A 25,216-nucleotide genomic window follows, 5' to 3' on the forward strand; every position below is an offset into this window, starting at 1 on the left:
ATGGATCCCCTTTCTTATAAAGGTACAATTGCATAGCATGAAATCCAGCCCTCCTCTAAGGGCATTCCTCTTCTATTGGCTGCTCAAAGCTCAGTGCAGTGCAACAGCTGGGACCTGGTGAAGGATCAGAAAGTCTTTTTATGTGGCTGGGCAAATCAAATAGTCTCTCTTGCTGGATTAATCTTAACAAATAGAGGTGTCTAAGTGTCTGACTGCCAAACTTAGCAGCATAGTTAAACTGCATTCCATCTGTAGTCAATAGAGGGAGAGAAATGAGCAACTCCAGAAGGTAATTCACATTGAGAATTAGGTGGGATGGACCAGAGTTTTTATGACTCTACTTGCATCTCTAAAGTGGAAATCATTATCACTGCTTTATAAGGATAAGCTGAAGTGAATAAGGGAATACATGCTATTAGAACTGCCCATCCTACAGATGGAGAAACAAAGAGTTTGTCACTCGCTGAATATGACTGGCCTCAGCAAGTGTGACAGATGCACATGTCCTACTAGTATTTGTCACATTTCTGCACCAAAGTGTGTGGGGGAGTATATAATTTTATGGATTGACCTTCCTATCCCCGGCACTGTGCCTGAAAACAAGACATGATTTTAAAGTTGTTCGTGGCTAGTAAGGTGTAGCTACTGTGAGATGTCAGCTTCTTTCCTAATGTCATCAACTGTGCTATCTTAAATGAATAATATCAGTGGAAGAAAGATCTAAGTATTGTTTGTTCTGTAATTCTCTATTGAATTATAGTCCCTAACATATTTGTCCTGTCACTTTTCCTAAATATGTTTTTAGGAGACTCTTTTTGCACTGGGAAGAGAGCTGAGACGTTTCTGTCAGATTTGCATGTGCTTCCTCCACCATAAGGAAAAAGATGTAAGAGAAAAGGTTTGTGTTTCTCTGTCACTTGACTGGCATTCATGCGCTGTCCTCCTTTTAAATGCCCACCTTTCTTTTCATACTAGTATTTCTACTGATTTTTCGCTATTTTTTCTCTCCTAGCAGAGAAATAACTAGCAGAGAATTAACTAACAAAAGTTGGTGCTTTAATTGAGCATAGGTATGTGTCTGCATGGGTCCATCTGCAGAAACAAGGCCTGAATCTGAATGACTCAATTTGCCAGTTGATAATCATTGTGTTTTCTGATTAGACTGATGAGTGTACCGGTTCCTATCATTGCTTTATTAATGCCTTGCTATGAATATTATTTAAAAAATAAAAAAAGTGGAGAAATTCTCCAAGGATTCATGTGTTAAAGGGGAGATATTCTAGCATAATAGAGCTGTTCTTCCTTCCTATGGAAGTTTGAAAATCTTTAGGTGGCGTTCACGTGTGATACTTGTACCTTAGGATACAGTATATACAAGTTCTGGAAGGGCTTAGCTGTGGCATTTTATCACACGTTGGGGCAAACAGAAATCTTCAGCTTGCAAGGAAGAAGTGCTACAGAAGCCACATTGTGACTTGTGGTATTTGATGGAGAGGCAAAGTGGAGTTGGCATGAAAAGTAACATGGTCTCTAAATCCTTCTTTGGCTTTGCTTGATACAGGCATTCATGATACTCTGTGACTGGTTGCTGATTTTGAGTCATCAGGATTCAAATAATAATGAAGAAGCAGTCGGACTTCTAAATTATCTTCCTAGCACGCCACTTCAGGAAAAACTGCTTTTGTTTATCCAGGAACATGTTTTCATGGAGGAAGAAGAGGAAAGCAAAGGTTAGACATCCTCATCACTGGAGCAACAAGCTACCACTTTTGCTGTCATTTGTCATCTGCACTGAACGTATCAGGAAAAGGGACTGGTCTTTTTTTTTGTGTTTGGTTTTTTGGTTTTGTTTTTTTTTTTTTTTGGCTTGGGCCCCTTTACAAACAAAGTGGCTGACCTGTTGTTCACTGATCTGTATCCACTGTGGATCAACCACAGGAAGCAGCTGCCAGTTTACTTGTAGGATGAAAAGGGCTGATGTAATGCAGGGATGGGTGAGAATGTAAAAGTACTTGGTAGTCTGTCTTTGGTGGTACAGGTGATGGTGGTAGAGCCTTGTAGTGTTACAGTGTGACTCTGTCAATGCATGGACACTTCTGAGCCATCAGAGTAAGGGACTAGTGGATCTTGATTTGTGGGGTGCAGGGCAGATTTAGTGGGAAATATCTATCATAGAATCATAGAATCTTCATGGTTGGAAAGGACCTTTGAGATCATTGAGTCCAACGATACACACACACAAAAAAACCCAACCCTACAATCTCTGCCACTAGAGCATGCCCCGAAGTGCCAAATCTAGACGTTTCTTAAATACCTCTAGGGATGGTGACTCAACCACCTCCCTGGGCAGGCTGTTCCAGTGCCTGACCACTCTTTCCGTAAAGTAATTCTTCCTAATATCTAATCTAAACCTCCCCTGCCGCAACTTCACACCATTTCCTCTGGTCCTGTCATTATTCACCTGGGAGAAGAGGCCAACACCCACCTCTCTCCAACCTCCTTTCAGGTAGCTATAGAGGGCAATGAGGTCTCCCTTCAGCCTCCTCTACTCCAAGCTAAACATGCCCAGCTCCCTCAGCCTCTCCTCACATGACCTGGTCTCCAGACCCCTCACCAGCCTGGTAGCTCTCCTCTGGACACGCTCCAGCACTTCAATGTCCCTCTTGTACAGAGGGGCCCAGAACTGAACACAGTACTCGAGGTGAGGCCTCACCAGTGCTGAGTACAGAGGCACCATCACTTCCCTACTCCTGCTGGCCACGCTATTCCTGATACAAGCCAGAATGCTGTTGGCCTTCTTGGCCACCTGGGCACACTGCTGGCTCGTGTTAAGCTGGCTCCACCAGCACCCCCAGGTCCTTTTCTGCTGGGCAGCTTTCCAGCCACTCTTCCCCAAGCCTGTAGCGTTGCTTGGGGTTGTTGTGACTGAAATGCAGGACCCGGCACTTTGCCTTATTAAACCTCATACAGTTGGCCTCGGCCCATTGATCCAGCCTGTCCAGGTCCCTCTGTAGAGCCTTCCTACCCTCAAGCAGATCAACTCTCCCACCTAGTTTGGTGTCACCCGCAAACTTACTGAGGGTGCACTCAATCCTCTCATCCAGATCATTGATAAAGATATTAAACAAAACTGGCCCCAAAACTGAGCCCTGAGGGACACCACTGGTGACCGGCCGCCAAGAGGATTTCACCCCATTAATCACAAGTCTCTGGGCATCACCATCCAACCAGTTTTTAACCCAGCGAAGAGTACACTTGTCTATGCCATGATTTGCCAGCTTCTCCAGGAGAATGCTATGGGGGACAGTGTCAAAGGCCTTACCAAAGTCCAGACAGACATCGTCCACAGCCTTCCCTGCATCCAGAAGGCGGGTCACATGGTCATAGAAAGAGAACAGGTTGGTTAAGCAGGACCTCCCTTTCCTAAACCCATGCTGGCTGGCCCTGATCCCTTGGCTGCCCTGCACTTGCCGTGAGAGCTCACTCAAGATGATCCTCTCCATGATCTTTCCTGGTACCAAGGTCAGGCTGATAGGTCTGTAGTTCCCCAGATCCTCCTTCTGCCCCTTCTTGTAGATGGGCGTCACATTAGCCACCCTCCAGTCATCTGGTACCTCCCCTGTTGACCAGGATTGTTGATAAATGATGGAGAGAGGCTTGGTGAGCTCTCCCGCCAGCTCCCTGAGTACTCTTGGGTGAACCCCATCCGGCCCCATAGACTTATGCGTGTCCGGGTGCAGAAGCAGATCATTGACTACTTCCTCGTGGATTATGGGTGGGTTGTTCTGCTCTCCATCCTTATCTTCCAGCTCAGGAGGCTGAGCACCCTGGGGATAGCTGGTCTGACTATTGAAGACGGAGGCAAAGTAGGCATTAAGTATCTCAGCCTTCTCCTCGTCCTTGGTTGCAACTTTCCCCCCTGCATCCAGTAAGGGATGGAGATTCCCCCTGACTCTCTTTTTGTTGATGTATTTATAAAAGCTTTTTTTGTTGTCCTTAATGTTAGTGGCCAAGTTGAGCTCCAGCTGGGCTTTTGCCTTCCTAATTTTCTCTCTATATAACCTAACGAGATCTCTGTACTCCTCCTGAGTTGCCTGTCCCTTCTTCCAAAGGTGGTAAACCCTCCTTTTATTCCTAAGTCCCATCAAAAGTTCCTTATTCATCCAGGCTGGCCATTTTCCCCACCCTTTAATCTTATGACACTTGGGGACAGCCTGCTCCTGGGCCTTTAAGATTTCCTTCTTGAAGAGCGTCCAGCTTTCCTGGACCCCTTTGCCCTTCAGGACTATCTCCCAAGGGACTCTCTCAACCAGTGTTCTGAACAGGCTAAAGTCCGCCCTTCAGAAGTCCAAGGTGGAGGTTTTGTTAACCCCCCTCCTTACATCACTACGAATTGAAAACTTGACCATTTCATGATCACTAGACCCAAGATGGCCTCTGACCACCACATCTCCCACTAGTCCTTCTCTGTTTGTGAACAGAGGTCTAGCGAGGCACTTCCCCTGGTAGGCCCGCCCACCAGTTGTGCCAGGAAGTTATCTTCCATGCACTCGAGGAACCTCCTAGCCTGCCTGCTCTCTGCTGTGTTGTATTTCCAGCAGATACCCGGCAGGTTGAAGTCCCCAACCAGAACAAGGGCTGGCGATTGCGAGACTTCAGCCAGCCACTTACAGAATACTTCATCTGTCTCCTCATCGTGGTTGGGTGGTCTATAGCATACTCCCAGCACAAAATCTCCCTTTTTTGCCTTCCCCTTCACCCTTACCCATAAACACTCAACTTTATCATCACTGGAATCTAGCTCTATACAATCAAAACACTCCCTAATGTACAGAGCCATCTATGTACTTATTGCTTGGTTGCCTTTTGCGAGCACATTCAGATGCCATATTGAGGCTGTTGTTGTGAAGGCTGGTTTCTTTTGGGAGTGTTTTGAAAATAGATTGTTAGCTCATTGTGGTTTTGAGGCTGAGTTCAAGTGCCGTGCTTTGAAAAACCAAGCATTGCTCTAGATTACTGTGTCAAACTCTTGTCCCTCAGCTGTTCAGATGGAGTTCTGTGTCCCGTTTTGGGCATCACACTTCTACAGGTCACAGTGTAAATGCAAGAATTGCAACAAGGGAGATCGTAGAAGAGAATCATTATTGGTAAAGGTAGAGATACAACAGAAAAGATGGCTCAAGTAGGTTGTAGTATCCTAGTTGTGGGAGTTTTTGAAGCAGGTTATGTTTCAGATTGTATATGTTATGTATCTGAAACTGATAAAATTGATCCTGTTTTGGGTTAGATGGCCTGAGAACTGTTTCAAACCCATTTTGTATGATGCTTTCAATTTCTCCGTCCTCCCCACAAAGGATCCCTGTCATCCCATTGCAGATTCCTTCCTCAATGAGTGATTCTGTCATGCAGTGAGTGTGCTTGTCTTTGTGCTTAGCTGGCAGCTGCTCCATTTTAGTTTTAACTCTAATTTGCAGATAATTCTGATCAGTCACTTGCCTTATGTTTGTTTATGGGCCCGCAGTCATGCTAGAAGCGCAAACAGTCCACATCAAAATTATAGGTCAAAGACTGAAGCCTTTTGGCAGTTGTAGATTACGTTCGTAGCAGGAAAGATTGTATCTCAGCTGTCCTGCTACAAGAAGTTCTCCCCAAGCACCTTCATAGCTGTGTTGGAAGACTCTTAAGAGTATCTCTTTTCCACAAGTTATCCAGCTAGTCATTAACCCATTTTCCAGAGACCTATTATGTTCTTAATGATATGAAATTACTTTTGTTTTTCACTCTTGTTGATAACCACTTGGAGTTTCACCTGAACTCATCTTTTGTTGACTGTGTATGGGCAACTTTTGTAGGGTTTCTGATGAGTTCTGTGATGGTTTTCTAGCTTCTGTGTCATTCTAACAAAAAAAATGTGGTTGCAGTTTGTCCGGTCTCTTCCATTTGGCGTGTTTTGTGCCTTTTATTCTGCGCTCTGTTTGCTTCTGTTCTGTAGCTGTGAGCAGTGTTGTACAAGGAGCTTCTGACTAGTAGAAATGCAAAGGCCCTATGAAGATCAGAGTAGAAGATTGCAAATAACTAATTTTCACTGTCATCAGCTGCAAGCTTTGAAATGGAAATAACCCTGTGTTTTCTGATACACACCGGAATGAGCGCTAGCATCTGTTGCTTAGTGTGTTGACTGAACAGCTGAGTCTGTGCTATTTGGATGCAAGTTGGTCATTAAAATTGAGCTATCTGGAATAAAGTAGTAGAACAAAGCTTCAATGCTTTTGTTTCCCTAGACCTGACAGAAGAGGAGGAGAGACAGGATGAAAGTTGCAAACTTGACGACTTGCACAAAAAGCGGAGTCTTCTTGCAGCATATTGCAAGTTAATAGTGTATAATGTGGTAGAGATGACTGCGGCTGCTGAGATCTATAAGCATTATGTGAAGGTAATGTTTTGGATGAAGTTGCCTTGCCTATCAGTACATTTTACTTTTTCGAAAGTGACTCCACTGTTTGTGAAAGATGTGGGGTTAATAGTCTTACGGCTCAGAATCCTTGTATAATCACAAAAGGGCTCTAAAATCAAGCAAGAGTCGGACAAGGCTCTCCTTTTGGCTCTGCAAAGGTACCTCACTGCAGACAAAGTAACTGAAAATTGAGTAGAGCCTGTCTGAACATCTGCTCCTCGGCTGCTCCAGAGAGGCCTTTGCAGAGAAGCAGTTTACGGCTGGGAGAGTGTTTTAACTATAGAGATCCTGACATTGAAGCGGTTAACTTACTTCATACGGCTCGCACAGTCCATATGCAGATGGACAAGATTTCATATGGGTCCCGGTATTTAGACACCTGGGAGAGCTTCAGCCACTCCAAAGTGGGTTTCAGGAGGGCCGAGAACAGCACAGAGAGGGCAGTTACCTCGAGTCAACTAGCAGCACTTTGGAAATACCTGAATATGGATCTTGTTCTTTACTTCATTGGGCCTAAGGCAAGCATTGGTTAAATACCGAAAACTCTCTATTTCTCTCCTCAGTAGGCTTTGTTCTTTTGTTATAAACGCTTAACAATTTCAGTGGAGCTTTAATCCTTAAATTACTCTTAAAGGAGTGTACCATTGCTTTACCTATGAAATAATAGGTAGTTTTCGTCTTTTAGCTTGAGTGTTCTGATATTTAGAGCGTTTTATGAATTTCTTGTGTGACATGAACAGAATAATGTGTTTCTGTACTCCCCGTGCTAAAGAAGGGGAATGATAATTCTCATGTGTTTTCTTGCTGTTAATAGACCTACAATGATTTTGGAGACATAATTAAAGAAACGTTAAGCAGGACCAGGCACAATAACAAAATTCAGAGTGCCAAGACGCTGATTCTCTGTCTGCAGCAGGTAAGGTTAAGATTAAAGCAAGAGGCTGGGGGCTTTTATGACAGCTGTATTCATATTGGAATCTTTTACCTACCTTGCCATAATTATTCAAATTCGTTAAAACACCCAGTAGAAGAAATTGTTTCCTTGACTGCACTTTCTATGTGTATGTTGGTTTTGCATGTCATAATTAAAACATCTTTCTAATCATTATATATGTTTTAAAATTCAATTTTGTGCACGGTTTTTGGTCTTGTTTTTAACCTTCAAAAGTACAGCATATTAAGATTGATGTGAGATTACAGAGTGTTTCTTGGGACATTGTAGGTGTCTTAACCTTAAAAAGGTTAAGGATATTATTCTGTGTTTTATGGACTACCTCAATTCCTATTGAATTTGAGGAACCACACGCGCGTCTGCGGCTGGCCAGCTCTAATCCCCAGTATTTTCAGTATTTTCTTCTGGAAGAAAGTGGGGTGCAGCTCTTCTGAAGGCTCTCAGTTGCTGGGGTTTGCAGCTGCTGACTGATGGGGCCAGTTCGCTATTTTAGCAGCTGCTTTTGCCGGCTCTGCCCATGACCAGAGCTGCTTCTGGCTTGGAGTTGTGCTGTAAGCCACAGGGCAGACTCCTCCCAGGGGGTGCTGATATATGAGCTTTGCTTATTTCACACACATTGCCAGGGGCTTAGATCCGTGAACTAGCCCCTGAAATCTGAGCTTAGATGAGGCTAAGCAGTATTTGGCTACATACATTCTGCTGACACAGTCAGGACTTTGAGTTTAGGTATCACATAGACAACAGGCCCTTTTTGGCCTTTGCTTGACCTTGAGAGTTGAAGGCAACAAGCTACCTCCATGTTCTGTCAGGAAAAAAACCCCAAAACATAGTTAATTTGGCTCAAGACTTGCTTTTGACCCAGTCTCACTCTCAGAAATTGGACTCTGCCGCTGCCAAACTTTATATCTGCATTCTGAGATTCTGAAATCCTCTCAGGCAAATTAGGCCTCTTGAGCTCGATTCAGAAGTCCCAGCAGGAGATGGGGTCAGTGGAGGCATTGTCTTCAGGAATCAGTTCTCTGTGTGTGCACGTCATTTATTTATTTATTTATTTATTGATTTATTTATTTATTTATTTTTAGTTTGTAAGCACAGCAGTGTCCTTTGTGTCAGTTCATTGTCGTCGTTCCAGTCGTGTCCTTCTGAGGCACATAACTTACCTGCTCTTTTGTAAGGCCCTGTCCGTGTAAGCGAAGTGTTGCTTGCTGTGCGTGTCTCTGTGTCCTCCTGGCGCTTTGTTTGCCTGTGGGATTACATATGGTTGCTTATCTGAGACCTCTTTTGCAGCTGTTTCAGAGACATGCAGAAAGCCAAGACAGCAGTAGTGGCGTGGACTTCTCCTCTGCTTCCTTCACAAATATGAAAGAACTTGCCCGTCGCTTTTCACTAACATTTGGCTGGGACCAGGTGAAATCTAGAGAATCTGTAGCTATGATACACAAGTATGTGCCACGTAACATCACTTAGTCCATGGTCATTGTTTTTGTTAGTTGTCTGTTTTATTGCTCTGTTCTCTCTCTATTTTTTTCTTCCAACAGGGAAGGGATTGAATTTGCTTTTCAAGGGGCTACTGGAGTAGACGGAAAATGCTTGCCTCCTAACTTGAGCTTTCTGTTAATCATCAGTGAATTTTCCAACAAGCTGCTAAAGCCTGACAAAAGACTAGTGTAAGTTAAGTTCTTGTACAGTCATACACAAAACACAAACTGTGTATCTCTGTGGGATACACGGGACACTTGACCTTCGCTGTTGCAGAAGTTGCTCAAGGGCTTTTCAGAGAACTTTTGAAATCAATCTGCCCCTGAGGCTGTTAGTTTGAGAAACACTCGCTGAATTTTGTAGTAGTCGTTATTTCAGATTGTATGTGCATTCTAGATCTTTTTCAGATACAGTTGTGGCCACATGTGGCAATTCTTCTAAGGGAAAGACAATGTTAACTAGGTGGAAGAGGTTTGCAACTTGACTGGCTAGCGGAGTGCCAGGAATGCCTTTCTGAACAGAAAAGTAAAGCAGAAAAGATTGAGGAAGAGGTAATGCCCAGATCATTTTGTAAGCTAATTCCATAGCTTCAGGACAGAATTACATGACTTCGTGGAATATATTTGGAATAGAAACACACATGACACTGTTCATAATGGAGATTTTAAATTCAAGAATTTGCTATTTACAGGGAAATATGCCCTGATCCAGTTGGGCCCCTGTGTTTTGCAGTGGTTTAAATATTTACATTTAATAATGTAAGAGTAATAGCCTTGTTTTGGCATCATGGGACATTATGCATCTGAACAGAGAGATGTATGATTATGTCTCTTACTGCCACCTTCACCTGCTTCGACTCCAGTCATTTTTGGGAAGGAAGTAACGCTCTTCCTTCTATTTGACCTTCCTTTTATTTGCTGCTTATTTGGGATCTGGATCTCTGCATTTCAGTCTTCTATTTACAGATATGGTAAAAACTATTGCAAAATACATAACAGCTATTTTAATTTTCCTGGGAGCATATATGGAGACATAGGAACGTAAGACATCAAGACACATCTGTCTTTTTGAATTTCTGAGAAAATCACTCCGGTACCTGACAGGAGAAGTTACGCTTTGGAGAAGTCGTCAGCAGAAACGGAAAAACACCCCAACAGCTACATCTTGCTGAGCTCTGTGTAACTGGTTTGCTCCTGTGTCACTTTGTCTTAAATTGGAGGTTAACTTCCACGGGGAACATCAACCAGTTTTTATATAATAAGGGTCAAGAGTGGTAAAATGTCTACTTTCCTATTGCTTTACATGACAAATATAATTTATTAATAATTGCCAGCTGCCCAGACACTATGTTTAAAGGAATGGATTCAAACCCAAAATGCAAAATACAGGAAAAAAAAATATTTGACATATACTGATTGCAACCCCTGGTAAATCTAAAATGGAGGATCTATGGGTAGTGATAACTTCCCTTTCTGTTCTTGCATTATTCTCGGAGAGCATATTTGAGATCTATGACTAGAATTGGTTTTGTACAGTTTCTGTACAACTCTGTCCATGTTGTCTGGTTTTTAAAGAGCTGTTATCATCTGCGTGGTGACACTTGTGCAATAAGTAGATTTCTGTTAATCCATCCTTGAAAAACTTTGTCATTTCATTTACCTCCGAGGAGTATTTTTTAATTAAACAGGAGGAAAATATTTCATCATTAATGTGGGGAGATTTAAAGCTAAATCCTGGTGATTTTTTTCCCAGGGCTATATTTAACTTCTTGACCAGTGGATATATTCCAGAATTATATTCCTGAATGTTTTAGATACATTCAGGTGGGTTTATTCATTGAAAACTTTTGTTGGAAATAGAGAACCTGGCAGGGAATGCTCTTTGACTTCAGTTCTTACTGCTTTGGACCCTCCCACTGCTGCTGGGAACAAATGGGAAACAATAAAATTCACAAGGGGGGAAATTGCAATATTATCCACAACTACATTCAGACTATGTTTCTAGAGTAACAGTTTCTATTCTGGGAGGCCTAAAATGCCTTGCAGGGGCTGGAGATTATATTTCCTCTTAGAAATATTTAGGTTTAGCTCCATCATAAATTACTGGGTGGAATGTTTTAGGTCAACATGAACTTTTAGAAATAAACATCTGGTTATTTTCATTTTTATTATTAATCATAGGATTGATGTCCAGGTCCGTATGCTAACATATGTGAATGTACCTGTAACGGATGAGATACAGAATATGGGCATTTGTTAGAAAGGAGTATATTTCAACACCATCAAAGTATATGGATTTTAACCTCCTCCCCTGTAATTGCCCAGGTCGTAGCAGTAAAATATCTGACTTGTCAATTGCTCTGCGCCACAAAATGCACACAAGAAATGAATTATTGAATAACAGGCAGCATGAAGGGCCTGATTCCTGAGTCAGTGGGAGTCTTTCCATTGACATTGATAGCAGTTGGATTAGACCCTAAAACAGTAGTTACAATACATGCTTGTTCGAAACCAACAAATTTCATTACCAGGTTTTCTTGATCCCTGGGGCCCACAGGGTCCATGACTCTAATTGTTTCAGAGTCGGTGCTTACCCTAGCCTCCTCCCAGCACCGGGTTTCTTGTTTTGCAAAGCGAATGAAATGTCTGATATTTTCCAGGCCACACTCCTAATCAAAGAAAGAATAATACACTGTACAGGCTGGCGTTAAAGCTGTCACTTCTGGTATTTGCTAAGTTGGGGTCTGTTTTAACAACACTGGGCTTGATTTTAAACTGATGAGCTGTAGCTGAAATGTAGTGAATATCCAGTTTCTAATCCCGAGTCAGACTTTGGTTTTCTTTTCTTATTGTTACAAGTAGCAATGGGTCAGAAAGACCTTGTCAGAAATGTCCTGTTTTTCAAAAAGAATGTTTGAAGGAGACCCCTTTGCTCCAGCAAAGGTGATAGCTTCACCTGGGATTCAGGCAGGCCCTGTGTCAAGACTCTGGATTGAATCAGGCAGAACAGGGATTTGAACCAATGCTTCCCACATCCCGCATGTTGTCGTAACTGCCGAGCTGTTAACTGCTTCTTGCAGACACTTGAAATTTTGTTGGGAAGCTGAGAGAATTAGATTGGGTTTGAGATGATAGTATAGAAAAGTGGTTTTATTGGTTGTTCTTTGTTTTAAATTTTGACAAAACAGGCACTCATGGCATAAATACCCCATTTTCTGACCCGCTGTACTATAGAATCACAAGGAGCATCTCTCGCCTGGGATCTCCTTTGCACTGCAGTCCATGAGGCAGAAAAGGGCTGCCAGGAGAAGGGGTGCATCCTCGCAGAGTTACGCTCTATTCAGACTGCTCCGGGTAGCGACTTTCCCTGCACAGGAAGTTATTTCTAGAGACTGACGTAATTCTGCAATTCCTGTGGATCTAGTGTTGTTTCTAATGCTAAAATTCAAGCAGTCTTTTAGCTTCGAAGGCATTTGCATTTTAAATATTCAGGTATTTCAGAGATGTTAGATATTTCTGGGAAAAGGGATGCCCTTTCTTTTTCCAACAGTTCTGTCTGCACCTTTGGAGGCTAAAGAGAAAATGCCTTTTTAGCAATACCTTGCCTAGATATTGAGGGGAAAGATACTGAGTTTTCTTATGCTTGTTTTTGGTTTTCTCTAGGTACGCTTACTTACAGAGGTACATAGCAGAACCACTGCCTTGCAGAGGTGACGAATGGCAGCCGTTGATTTGGTACAGAAACTCTTTACTGGCAAATGAAGATGAGGAGAGCTCTGTCCTCGGTGGTTCAGGAGAGTGGTCCCCCATGGGCACACCTAAGATGTCTTCTTTTAAAAGGAAGTTGTCTAATGGTATGAAAACTTCCCCATTCTGGATCAGTGGTATTTGCTTTGTCCCAGCTGAAACGCACTTCATGCTTTGCTTTAGCACTACCACAGTGTGTTGAATGTTGTGTACTTTCCAGTTTGAACTGTGGCTTTTGCCTTCAGCTTTGTTGTTGTTAAAGGTCTCTTCATCACTCAGTAGCAGGAAGGTTGGTCTGGAGACTTTGAGTGAGCTGAATTCAGATAATCTTGAAGTCTGCTCTGTACTGATCTCTGGCATTTGTCTGTGCTGTTGAGACTTGGTTCATTGCTTTCAATTGTTAAATTAAGGGCGTTGTTGCTCCGTGTAGCTAATGGAGACAGGAGAGGTGTTTCCAGAAGTTGATTCAGACCTTCAGCCCAGATGATCTGGGCCAAATCATCTTCTGGGGTCTTTATTGCTGTTGAATTTCTAGGGAGCCTGTAGGATTATACTCCTACCTTAATGACTTATAGTTAGGTGGGCTGGATCCAGGCTTTAGCAGCTCTCATGGACTTCCAATCCGTAATGAGGTATTCACTGCCGTGGATATGATGAGACTTGCTTAAATGTAGGAAAGCCAATATGAAAACAATTGCCAGTAAAAGTGATAAGTGCCAAGGACATGTGCAGTTGCATGTGGAGGACAGGGAATTTTTCCAGAGCCAGAGCGTCCTTTAGTTTCTTTTTCATGCTTTCTCAGAAATTTTCTTCTCAGTGACCTGCCTGCAGAAAGCTTGTTCCTTTGTGTCCCAAAGGCCTTCCTTTCTTGAGGTTTATACAGACTCAGCAGTACTGATAGCATTTGTGGACCGGGGCCGAGATCATAGACCTAGATTGCCAAAATGACCAGCGGGCAAAGTAAATGAATTTTCTTTTATGTGGCTTTTAGCTGGTTCCTTCAATAGAAGAATGCTTTGCTGCAAATCTCCCTTTGAGCTTGGCCTCATTGCTTCACTGCTGTGGGGAACGTGTCGCAACTGTCCATCTCCAGACCCTTGAGAGCGAGGCTGGAGCATGAGTCTGTTCGCTGTCTGTTACAGGGTCTTTGCCTGACACCAGCCAGACGGAGGCAGCAAGCAAAGCTCCAGCCCTGCAGCGGGCTTCCCAGCTTGCCTCTGCTACTGGGAAAAGCAGAAAGAGGCTAAAATCTCGAGAGATGCATTTGCAGGAACACTTGCCATTCCTTTGTCCAGGAGGGCTGCGGAGAAGATACTGGTGAGAGTTTTATGTCTTACAAGCTCCTTCACTTGTCTTGGTATTGACAGTTGGGGTCTCTCGGTCCACCTTTGCTTCTGTTTTTTGTGATACTTCCATGAGCCTAAGGGCTGAGGGTGTGCGCCCTCCTGTCTGTCTGAGAGCCTGTGTCCTCTGTTTCCTCAGCCCAATATCTGCATTTGCTGCTTTAGCCTGATTGTCCCCCACTGTCACAGGCCTTCTGTGCCTTCTTGGGCTAATATCGAGTGCGCAGAGAAAAAGACAAGGAAGGAGGAGGGTTCCCTGTCCCACTTCTCTTGCCTCTGGTGCTGATTTTTTGCATAACATTCCCAGGATATGTAGGATACTACCAGTTGCTAACAGGGAATTCTTCTCATCACGGCTTAACTGTGATTTTTTGGGGGTCTTGCCTCCTAAGCCCTCATCCCCTCAAAGTACTCACTGCTATTTGGGCTGCTCCAGCTGCGTGGGGCACGAGCACAGTGCAAGTACAGCCTCTGCCCACGAGACCTTTCAATCAGATGGGGAACAAGAGGACAAAACTTCACCTTGTCATTAGCAGCAGGGTTGGCTGATGTGTAGCTTGATCACCAGCAATTGTTTTCTGCCAGGAAAAGGAGAATTTTAAAGAAGGACTTCCGCTACATCGTGGGTTTGGTATTTCTATGTTCCCGTGTCATCTGTAGAGCAGCCGTATCCTGCGAATGTTATGCAAAAAGGCTGTGGTGTTGGTAACTCCCTGGCTGTTTGCTGCAGCCCGACGATGAGTGTTTTCCGCATCTCTGGAAATGAAGGAGGATTCTTGTCTCTGCAGATCTGCTGTTAACTACTGTGTGACTGGTGACTTCCTTTGAGAGAGATGCACTTCTGTGTGCAGCACGCACACACGCCTGAGTGAAACCCCACACAATTTGGGTGTAAGAGAGGTATTGCAGAAATTGCGAGCCTGGAGTCTGCTTTTGAGCTCTGTAAAGCACTCAGAGTGCTCGATTGGGATATTTTTTTTTAATACAGTTCATTTAGTGAGGTGTTAGGTGCCACTTCCCATATTGGTAAGTTAAAAGATGAAACACAAGTCCCAGAAAGACGCATGCTTTTCCAGGCTTTGGGACGCTTGTTGAAGGGACCTGGTGAACACAAGTAAAATAGAACAAAAAATTATTAGATATGTAGTTGATTACAGATCCAGCCCCCTTTTAAATGAACTTTTCTTTATGAACTGCTTTATTGGAAATTCCTCAGAGCATAACCTCTCTCATACGTGGGAAATACTTGGATCAGAAATTTTGGGACACCTTATGTGGATATCTCAGCAGCAGATCTTAACATGCGAATTACTCTGCCGTAAGCACACTTGTGCAATGTGCAACCTGTTATAAAATTTTGCAAGACTTGGCTTTTTTTTTTTCCCAGCAAAGATGAGATTAAGACAGAAGATGTCTCAGAGGAGGGTCAAGCAGAAGATGTAATTGAAGATGTCGATGTTGATGTGGTTGGTGCAGACCAGGTAATTCCGGCTCGGGTTTTTGAGCTCTGAGGACAGCTGTTGTTGAGGTGGGTGAATGTGAGTTCAGAATGTCGTGAGTACCCATCTAGCGGCAAAGGGGTTGCTCTTTTGTGGCCCCTTTCAGGCTGAGAATAGGGGTTCTCCCCTCTTCCATTTTTAGCTGCAGCTGTAGTCTCCTCCTTCACCTTGGTCAGCATTTTTAAGGCAATTCTTATTGCAGGATCTAGACATCCTTAGGTACGTTGAACTAAAGCCAGGGCGCATTGAGAGGAGGACCCAGTTTCCTTTTTTCCCCATGCGGTGAAGCTCCTTTACTTAAGAGCCATTTGCTGCAGTTGCTTCGTGTTACTGACACATCGCAGAGATGGCGCTGGTGCACGGCCTGCGGGGAATGTCTGCTTCAGAAATGGGGTTTGCATTGTGCTCTTTAGATCGAAAGACTCGGAATGTGTCTGATCACTGGTCAGCCCAGGGCTCTCGCTGGAGCGGTCCTTGTTTCTTGCCCTTTTCCAGTCAAGGCTGCTGGGGAGATTAAATTGTCCCCAAACCAGCTGGGGATTTGAAGGGAAGCATGTGAGCGCTGTGGGCTTGGAGCGGCAGCCAGCGTAGCCTGGGGGTTGTCTTGTGGGCACCGATCGCCTTTGGGATCAGATAATAGTTTGGCAAAACTGCAGCTGTCCCCCTGGGTCTCAGCTCAGCCCTGGAATGGATACTGGCTGCAGGGAAGAACTTTTAGCCCTTTGGGACAGCGCAGTGCAAGGACACCACGGGTCTTCCAGCAGTGACTGGACTGAAAGGAGGGGAAAAAAGAAAATAAAAATAGAGGCCATGAGGTTTCCTGTGCTGCAGCCCGTGACACCCCTCCCGTCCGTTTAAGGGTTTGCTGTGTCAGGCGTCGCAAGGGGCTGAGCGGTTTCTTCCGGTTTTTCTCCTGTATTTCCCCCTGCTCTCTGAACTCCTATTGGAATGGAAACCCAGGGTTTGGCAGACAGGTTTTTTTGCAGTGATCGAGGCAACCCCTTGATTTCCAGTGGCTCCGGTTTATCTGGGATCCAAGAGCCACATTCGAAGACCTTGTCTGATTTTTGACTTTTTAAATGAGTTTTTCCTGTAAAGTTGAACAAATGGTTTCTTTTTGTATTTGAGTGGTGGGTTTTTTAAAGAGGACTAGAAGGAAAAAGGGACTTCTACTTTTTCTTACAGACATATGCCTTTTAAAATGTAGACTATTTGTTTGGACCATGAGCTTGGAGCAGCTTTTATTGAAGGTAGATAATAAAAGAATTTAAATCTGTGAAGCAGGATCGAAGCCATACAGAAAATGCACTACTTAGTGTGTGGCCTTTCCCTGTAGTGCCCTTTCTGGGCTCCTTGTGGTATAGAAATGCTTCTTTCCTTTTGTGGAAGCTAAATATAGTGCTTTCCACAAGCCAGCTCTGGCCAAGCTGCTAAATGGTTAGAAGCTACGCTTTTATTCTGATTCCTTATGTGCACTTATATGATGTTTTCTCAATAGTATGAGATCGACTTAATCTTTTTTTCCTTGCGGTATAGGACAGCTAAGAGGCTGAGAGGATAAATGGAAGTGAAGAACGTGCTGCCGTTTTTTTCTGCAAGTTGTGTAACAGAAAATGGGGTTGTGACGTCATCGAGCAAGGCAGCAGGAGATATGGATCAAGTCAGATCTCTTGCCTGTAGGCATCCACCCAGAACCAGTTAGGTCCTATAGCACTGGGGTTGATTTCTCCACGTTGCCGTTCGTGCTGTCACTGATTTGGCTGTTGCACTTCTAAGGTTGTGGGCGTTATGAACATCAACTGCATCCTCGGCCTTGATGCCGACTTGGAATAATTCCCAACCTGAGGATTGGAATCAGGGTATTGACAAATATTGAGTCAAAGACTCTGTAAACTAGATGAGACAAGCTCGCTCAAATCAGTGCGGGGGCAGCATTCTGCTGGATGTATTCCTTGAGATAACCAAGATGGATACCTACATGTTTCCTTGTACCTGGCTCCAGGGAGAAAGGAGCATGGCCCAGCTGTGACTGCTGTGACCTGCTGGGTGTCTTGGCAGTGCCCTTTCCTGCCTGAAAACATGGATCAAATTGTCTGAAAGTATTTCTAAATTCCAGTGCTTACAGAGACGTGGTTAGTGGTCTGTGGGGATCAGGGCACGTTCCCAGGAGACTTGCATCAAGGCTTCTAAGTAAGAAAGAAACAGCGGACCAGTTGATCGAGTATTTTCCTCTGGAAGAAATCTTTCGTACATAGTGGTCATGTGGTATTTACTTGGAAAATATAAAGCTTGAAAAGGCGATGTAAATGGACTGTAAACATGGCCCTTCAAAAGTAGTTTTTCCATTAGGAATGTGCAAATGGTCTTCACCCAAGAGCGTTTCAGAGGCAGTAGGCTGGGGAGCGCTGGCTGCTTTCGCTGACCCTGGGTCACTGCTCCATGGAATTGTACACTGTATTAATCCTATCAATCAGCTTTATTTTTTATATATATATATTTTTTGGATTGTAACTGTGTAAAATAAACTACATAACCATTGCTATCCATTAGTGCTGAAAGTGCAAGTGACTCCACAAGAAGTCTGGAGAAAGAAGAGCCGCAGTCAGTCCTACTGCCTAGTTTGTCCTGTTATTAAATAAGTCAGAAGTGAGCTCCCATGAACTTGGAGGTGAAAGCCATGAATGTCTCCCAGGCAACAGGAAACCCATTGTGTTTCATTTTCCATAGTTAAGTATGCAGTAGGCTAATTCAAGGGAGAGGCAGCGCTCCGCAAGATAATGCTGATTCTCATCCAGGTCAACTCAGTTCCCCTGTGACTTCCCCCAACTCCAGACCTCGACTGTGGTAGTGATGTTTCCTTCATCCAGCTAGAGCTGTGGCTCTAGGCCTAAACACTTCCCAGGTAGGCAGAATACGGCTGGACTTGGACTAAGAAAACACACCTGGGACCACATCAAACATGCAGATGCTTTACTTCTTGTAGTGAAGGACTGCGGCTGGGAATTAGCCTTTTGGGTGAAGGTGCAGTAATCCTTATAGGTCATGTGTTGCAAGAAACGTCACTTCCACAATAACACCATATAATCTGCAAATCCTTTAGGAAAAAGGGACTTGGTTATCAAAATATAATAGGGAGCAGGATTTAACAGGCACTTCATTAAACGCAAAGTGGCAACCACAGCTACAGGCTCTGCAGAAGAGTTCTACCCTGCACCAGGGGAGAAATGTCACTGTGCAACGAGAGCGTCCTTGGCTGCACGTGCCCATTTACAAACCCCCTTTTTAAGAAGGGGGGGTTCCAGCTGAAGGGTTTCAGGTAGGCAAAAGTCACCGCCCCTTGGAACAGCAATAGAAGTTCAGGATCATCTTCTAGAAAGCCAGTTGGTCATCCTTTCCCACAGCACCTTAAGGAACGGGGCTTAGGAGGGTTATATTCAAGGATCACCTCTGCCGAGCTCAGAAGCAGTGCATTCCAAGAAAGAAGAAGTCAGGCAAAAATGCCAGGAGGCCTGTGTGGATGAACAAGGAGCTCCTGGACAAGCTCAAAAGCAAAAAGGAGGCCTACAGAGGGTGGAAGCAAGGATGGATTGACTGGGTGGAATACAGAGAAACTGTCTGAGCGACCAGGAACCAGATTAGGCAAGCTAAAGCCCAGATAAAATTAAATCTGGCCAGGGACCTCAACGGCAAGAAGAAAAACTTCTATAAGAAGTACGTCAGAGATAAAGGGAAGACGTGGGCCCTCTCCAGAAGGAAACAGGAGACCTAGTCACCCAGGGTATGGAGAAGGCTGAGGTACTCAATGACTTTTTTTTTTTTTTTTTTTTTTTTTTTTTTTTTTTTTGCCTTGGTCTTTACCAGCAAGGGCTGTGACCGCACTGCCCAAGTCACAGAAGGCAAAACCAGGGGCTATGAGAATGAAGAACTGCCCACTGTAGGAGAAGATCAGGTTTGAGACCATCTAAGGAACCTGATGGGACCTGATGAAATCCATCCAGGGGTCCTGAGGGAGCCGGCAGATGAAGTTGCTAAGCCCCTTTCCATTATATTTGAGAAGTCATGGCAGTCTGGTGAAGTTCCCCCTGATTGGGAAAGGGGAACCACAATCCCCATTTTCAAAAAGGGAAAAAAGGAAGACCCAGGCAACTACAGACTGGCCATTTTCACCTCTGTGCCCGTCAAGATCATGGGTCCTAGAAACTCTGCTGAAGCACATGGAAAATAAAGTGGCCATTGGTGACAGCCAACATGGCTTCACCAAGGGCAAGCCATAACTGACAAATTGGGTGGCCTTCTACAATGCAACAGATGTCATCTACCTGGATGTATGCAAAGCATTTAATACTGTCCTGTATGACATCCTGGTCTCTAAATTGGAAAGACATGGATTTGATGGATGGACCACTTGGTGGATAAGGAACTGGCTGGATGGCCATGCTCAAAGGGTTGTGGTCAACAGCTCAATGTCCAACTGGAAACCAGTGACAAGTGGCGTTCCTGAGGGGTCAGTACTGGGACCAGTGCTGTTTAACATCTTTTTGTTGGCAACACAGACAGTGGGATTGAGTGCACCCTCAGCAAGTTTGCTGATGACACCAAGCTGTGTGGCACAGTCAACACGCTGGAGGGAAGGGATGCCATCTAGAGGAACCTGGGCAAGCTCAAGAAGTAGGCCTGTGTGAACCTCATGAGGTTCAACAAGGCCAAGTGCAGGGTCCTGCACCTGGGTTGGGGCAACCCCCGGTATGAATACAGGCTGGGGGATGAAGGGACTGAGAGCAGCCCTGAGAAGGAGGACCTGGGGGTAGTGGTGGGTGAAGACTTAGACATGAGCTGGCAACATGTGCTCACAACCCAGAAAGCCAGCCCTGTCCTGGGCTGCATCAAAAGCAGTGTGGCCAGCAGGCCAAGGGAGGTGAGGAGAAATTTAACATTGATGAGTGCCTACTAAAATTGGAATAATCAACCCTGATTTTATTTTTAAAAATCCTTTGACTGGTGTTAAAGTGAGTTGAGTTTTCCTTGGTAAGGTTCACTAACACATTAGTGATGAGTTCCATTACTTCAGCTACACAGGTTTGTAAGTCTGTACATGGGATGGTGGGATGAGCTGAGTAGGAAGGATTTCTCTGTGCCACTTCTGGCTGTTCAGCAACACTGTCTTGGAGGAGGAAGAACCTGCTTTCAACAGGCAGCTTGGTGTCATTATCCAGCCAGACTGCACAACTGGAATATTGTGTCCCATTCCGGACTCCCCAGTCCGAGAGAGACAGGGAACTACTGGAGAGAGTCCAGCAGAGGGCAACAAAGATGATTGAGGGATTGGAGCATCTCCCTTATGAGTTTACAAGTATCTAAAGGGTGGGTTTAAGGAGGATGGAGCCAGACCCTTTTCAGTGGTTCCCAGTAACAGGACGAGGGGTAACGGGCACAAGCTGGAACATAGGAAGTTCCAAACGAATATGAGAAAAAACTTCTTTACGGTGAGGGTGACAGAGCACTGGAACAGGCTGCCCAGGGAGGTTGTGGGGTCCCCTTCTCTGGAGACTTTCAAGACCCGTCTGGATGCAGTCCTGAGTGATGTGCTCTAGGCAGTCCTGCTTTAGCAGGGGAGTTGGACTAGATCATCTCTAGAGGTCCCTTCCAACTCTGAAAAGTTCCATGAAAAAATTCTGTGAAAACCCATCCTATCTTAAATGGCTCTTTAATAGTAAGAAGTTAATTATATGCAGTACATAACGTAATAACTAGAACTTCAGTAACATGTATGAAAATCTTTATTTGAAAATACAAACATGATTTTAAAACTTTTTAACAGATCTACACTGCAACCAAAAAATAACTTACATCTTTTTGTACATTTTTTTTACCTCCAACAAAATCTGTTTAACAGTAAGAGTGAGGCAACAATTCCAAGCTGCTGTGACACTGATGAATATCCATGGAATGTGTCAATAGCAAACAACTGAAGGGGAAGGGGACACACACAAAAGCACTGAATGCCCACAACAAATTAGTGCACATCACTGATCAAGTAACATTTATACAAAGGATTTAAAAAAAAATTAAATTGGTTCCTTCTACATGAATTAACACACTCATTTTGGATCAAGTATGAACACTAAACCAGACTTCGTTATTAAATAATCATTTTATAATGAACCACGATGAAAAGACCGAAGTTTAAAAGGGCAAGCAAAATTAAAGTCGGGGCAAACAAGGACTACACAGAGAAGAGAAGCAACTTGTCTCAGGCGTTTGTTTTCCCTCGTGCACTAACACGCTCAGCTTGTCAAATGAAACTCTACTTGTAAGTGGGAGCTGAATCACGCGCTCAGCGTCATTCTCGTCCTTGCCGAGGCATAAAAACCCCTAGGGCTGGCTATGAGCATAGAAGCATCGCAGGCCAGGTATAAATTGTCTCCTTACCTCCCATACTGGGCCAGGAACACCTGGCAACACCTTCACGTATGGGACGGAGATGGTCAGTGCACCACACATCAACTTAGAGAGAATTGCACAGTTCTCTTAAAAAAACCAAACAACCCACCAGTAGATTACTTTTCTCTAAAGTCAAATATTGTTATTCTTCCAAAAAGGAATTATGCAACATCTGTAAATAAATATTTTAATCTATTTTACAAACTATAGACTATTGAATAAATACAAAAAGTTTTGTCATTCCATACAAATGCGCTTCTTTTATTTAAAAGGTAGTATAGCGATTAAATATTTTTAGCACAAAACTAAGCTGACTTCCTGGAAACAAACCCCACTGAAACGTATCGGTGTGTAGCAGACCTGCTGCAGACTGTCCCTTCTCTTCCCCCAAGTGCTGACCAGAAGGCGCCACTACTCAAAGTCCTCTTCGTAGTCGTATTCATCCAAGTCTACATCAGCCAGATGGGAAGGCATTTCAAAAAATGGTCTTTTTTCCATTTGATACTTTAGGACGTTGGCCTTCTGATGGTCTACAGGATTCAGTTCTGCTTCATACCTAGGAGCGGGCAAAAAAAGAAAAGTCTGGCTATGTTGGGAAGTGCCCAAATGTTAGAACGCTAACATGGCACCTGCAGGAAGAGCATAATTTCCAATAGTTTATATTTACAGTTAAAGAAACCTGCAACCAGAAGCAGCACTAGGTTTCTGTCACAATTACTTAAGTTTAAGCTCGTTTACTCTCCCGTCACGCGCAGAAGTTAGTGAGATACACAGCTTTACTGAAAGGATTCGAGGCACGTACTGCTCTAGTGGACTACTCCTAAGTTAGAAACGCTCACATGCAAGACTTCAGCGCTTGACAGAAACCCTTCCAGTTCCTCTCAAGAAAGGCGAAATTATGCTGAATTAGGCAGAACAAACTACACCTGTAGCAGATACAACAAAAGAGAAAGAATACTGAACGCGTTATTCAAATTCTCATGTTATCACAAGGAAGTGATAGCAACCAACTGGGTATTTAAAGCAGATGCCAGAAAGCAAAAGCCAATTGTTTGATGAGAAATTACTGATAGCCTCCTGCTGCTGATGAAAACGAGCAGATGGATAATGAAATGTAATGTTTAACTCAAGTCAGTGAAGGCTGATATTTAAAAAGAGATCTGCTTCAGCACTGTTTAGGTGGGATCGATGTGCAATTCATAGCCATTTAAAAAAAATTAAACATCATAGATCGCCGCAGAGATTTCTCTGTAGAATCTCTGACATCATACATCTCCATAGGGATTTATGATGTCAGATTAAAGAACTGACCATTTCCTGGGCTGGGCTGACGCGGATTCGTGCGCATCTTCCCAAGTGCTACCGGGTCTCATCTCAGCACACGATTGCTTCCGTCTACTTAACAAGACTAGGCAGAGAACAAGCTTTAGAAACTGCAGTATCTGTTCTTCAAACGTGACTTTATAATGGCATCACGTGGTGATTAGGGGAATTAGGTGATTAGGCGTTCTTTCAGAGAAAGAGATAGGGCAAAGAAGAGTTAAATACTAAGAATCCCCTATGAACACTAAAGCAGAGCAGCATTAATAGCAGAGGTGAGAGGAAGAACATTTTCAATTGTGAATGCAATTCTCTTGAAACACTTCATAGATAAACTATTAAACCTATTAAGCCAGCTGCACCACCATTTTGAGTAAAAGAAATCTAGCAAAATAAAGATGCTTTGATAACAGCAGGCAAAGATTAAGCGGTGAGTAAAAATAGTTCCTGATTTTCTTTTCTTCCCCCCCCCCCCCCCCCCCCCCCCGTTATTTCGTCCTTCCCAGGGGTATTAAAGCCTCGATTATGTGAGCATGAATCAGTGCTTAGGCAGTGAACAGAATACCTCTGGTTTCTCCCCCAAGTTCACCGATTTGAACAGAAAGCAAAAGTCCATCCTAAGAGTTACTCATTTGAAAACAAGGATTTGGAAAAAAGATGCATATTCTACCGTAACAACAGTTTTGGCTCACAAATCTGTTATTTATAGTCTTCTGCACCATTAATCCCATCTTTTTGAGAAGGAATTTGGTGGTTTTTTTTTTCTTTCTTTCTTAAACTGCAACATCTTGAATGTACCTTTTGGATTTGTTCATTGCATAGTGATACAGGGAGGTGACAGCAGCTTCTCCAGTCGTTAAAATGGCAGTATGAGGATCTCTCAGACACTATCTGAAGGTTCCATCTATCTTAGAATATTATTCTTCAAACATTATTGGACCAAACAAAAATCCCAGTCTCTTGCAAAGCTTTGGTGTCCTCATGGAATATCACTTTTACTCCTTTCCAAGATATTTAAGCTAAAGAAAATTAGAAACGCTGTCCCAGTTTTACACCTCTGGGCACTGAAATTATTGGAGTTACCTCTCACAGTATTAGAAAGTCTATTGCTATTCCCAGCGCAGAGGTTTTTACAGCTACAACTCCTCTAAAGAGTCCTTTCCCCTCACCCCCTCCATCCTCACCTTTCTAAAGCTCATGTAAATGTAAAGAAATCAGCCTATTTCTAGGTTTCTGTAAACCACTCCCAAGTTTCAGATCAACCTTTTTAAACAGGAATGTCAGGAAAATATTCACTATAGCGATAATAAAAAATTCACATGGGACTGTCAAACAGAGTCCCTTCAGTTTGGGCAGGCATTACAACCCTTTAAGTAGAGTAAGTGATTTTAAGGAAGGTTTTTGTACAACACAGTAACTTAAAATGCTCATAATAGATTTTTGTTAACGTTTTTGTTCATTAAACTCTCCTATCAGCAGCAAGGAAACTTTTAGTAGTCTTGTGTTTCTCTCTGCTTCAGCAACAGCAAAGTAGCTTCATTTTTCAAGACAATTGTAGAAAAAACCCAAAACATTCAGACAGTCCTACTTTGGTATTGAGTTTTGAAGGCACTTTTGCTGACCTTCCCTTTTAGAAAGAATTCAAACTTTAAGTCAGATTTGACAATGCCTCCCTGAGACAGATCACAATACTTTTTAGATTTTCATCTATTTGCTCACAACTTATGATTCAGTTGCTTATTTGATAAACAATTTGGAAGGTATCCTAACTTTGCTCTTTATTAAAAAAAAAAAAAGAATCTCAATTCAGCAGTTGAAATGCAACAGTCTTCACAAGCTTCTGATGTAAGGGTAGGCACAAATCAGTAAGATGAAGCGTAATGCTTGTTTCTATTTAGTCAACCCAAATACATCTTATATATGGTTGGGTATATGATACTTGAAATACTTTTGACAAATTATGAACTGGTAGTTCATGGAGA

The 25,216-nt window shown here is 43.4% G+C and overlaps 2 protein-coding genes across 8 annotated transcripts in view; one reads left to right on the forward strand and one right to left on the reverse strand.

Annotated features, from left to right (window-relative positions):
* Positions 1 to 21,349, forward strand: part of LOC134518108 (cohesin subunit SA-2-like) — a 68,504-nt gene extending 47,155 nt beyond the window's left edge. For 2 of the 4 annotated variants that reach the window (XM_063340369.1, XM_063340400.1), the window contains 10 exons: positions 806 to 898; positions 1,562 to 1,730; positions 6,282 to 6,433; positions 7,269 to 7,370; positions 8,694 to 8,848; positions 8,945 to 9,073; positions 12,548 to 12,738; positions 13,774 to 13,948; positions 15,362 to 15,502; positions 17,010 to 21,349. In XM_063340369.1, coding sequence (XP_063196439.1) covers positions 806 to 898; positions 1,562 to 1,730; positions 6,282 to 6,433; positions 7,269 to 7,370; positions 8,694 to 8,848; positions 8,945 to 9,073; positions 12,548 to 12,738; positions 13,774 to 13,948; positions 15,362 to 15,485 — 1,290 coding nt within the window. In that variant the 3' untranslated portion in view covers positions 15,486 to 15,502; positions 17,010 to 21,349. The remainder of the gene's footprint in view (positions 1 to 805; positions 899 to 1,561; positions 1,731 to 6,281; positions 6,434 to 7,268; positions 7,371 to 8,693; positions 8,849 to 8,944; positions 9,074 to 12,547; positions 12,739 to 13,773; positions 13,949 to 15,361; positions 15,503 to 17,009) is intronic. The other 2 variants (XM_063340390.1, XM_063340379.1) reach the window with 2 other exon arrangements.
* PPP2R3B (protein phosphatase 2 regulatory subunit B''beta) overlaps positions 21,233 to 25,216 on the reverse strand; it is a 53,367-nt gene continuing 49,383 nt past the window's right edge. For 2 of the 4 annotated variants that reach the window (XM_063340413.1, XM_063340440.1), the window contains exons 14-15: positions 22,754 to 22,840; positions 21,233 to 22,470 (exon numbers count right to left, since the gene is read on the reverse strand). In XM_063340413.1, the coding sequence (XP_063196483.1) occupies positions 22,326 to 22,470; positions 22,754 to 22,840 (232 nt within the window). In that variant the 3' untranslated portion in view covers positions 21,233 to 22,325. Of the gene's footprint in view, positions 22,471 to 22,716; positions 22,841 to 25,216 lie in introns of all 4 variants that reach the window. The other 2 variants (XM_063340430.1, XM_063340422.1) reach the window with 2 other exon arrangements.

This window comes from Chroicocephalus ridibundus, chromosome 1 (genome assembly GCF_963924245.1).
Source record: "Chroicocephalus ridibundus chromosome 1, bChrRid1.1, whole genome shotgun sequence".
Lineage (NCBI taxonomy): Eukaryota > Metazoa > Chordata > Aves > Charadriiformes > Laridae > Chroicocephalus > Chroicocephalus ridibundus.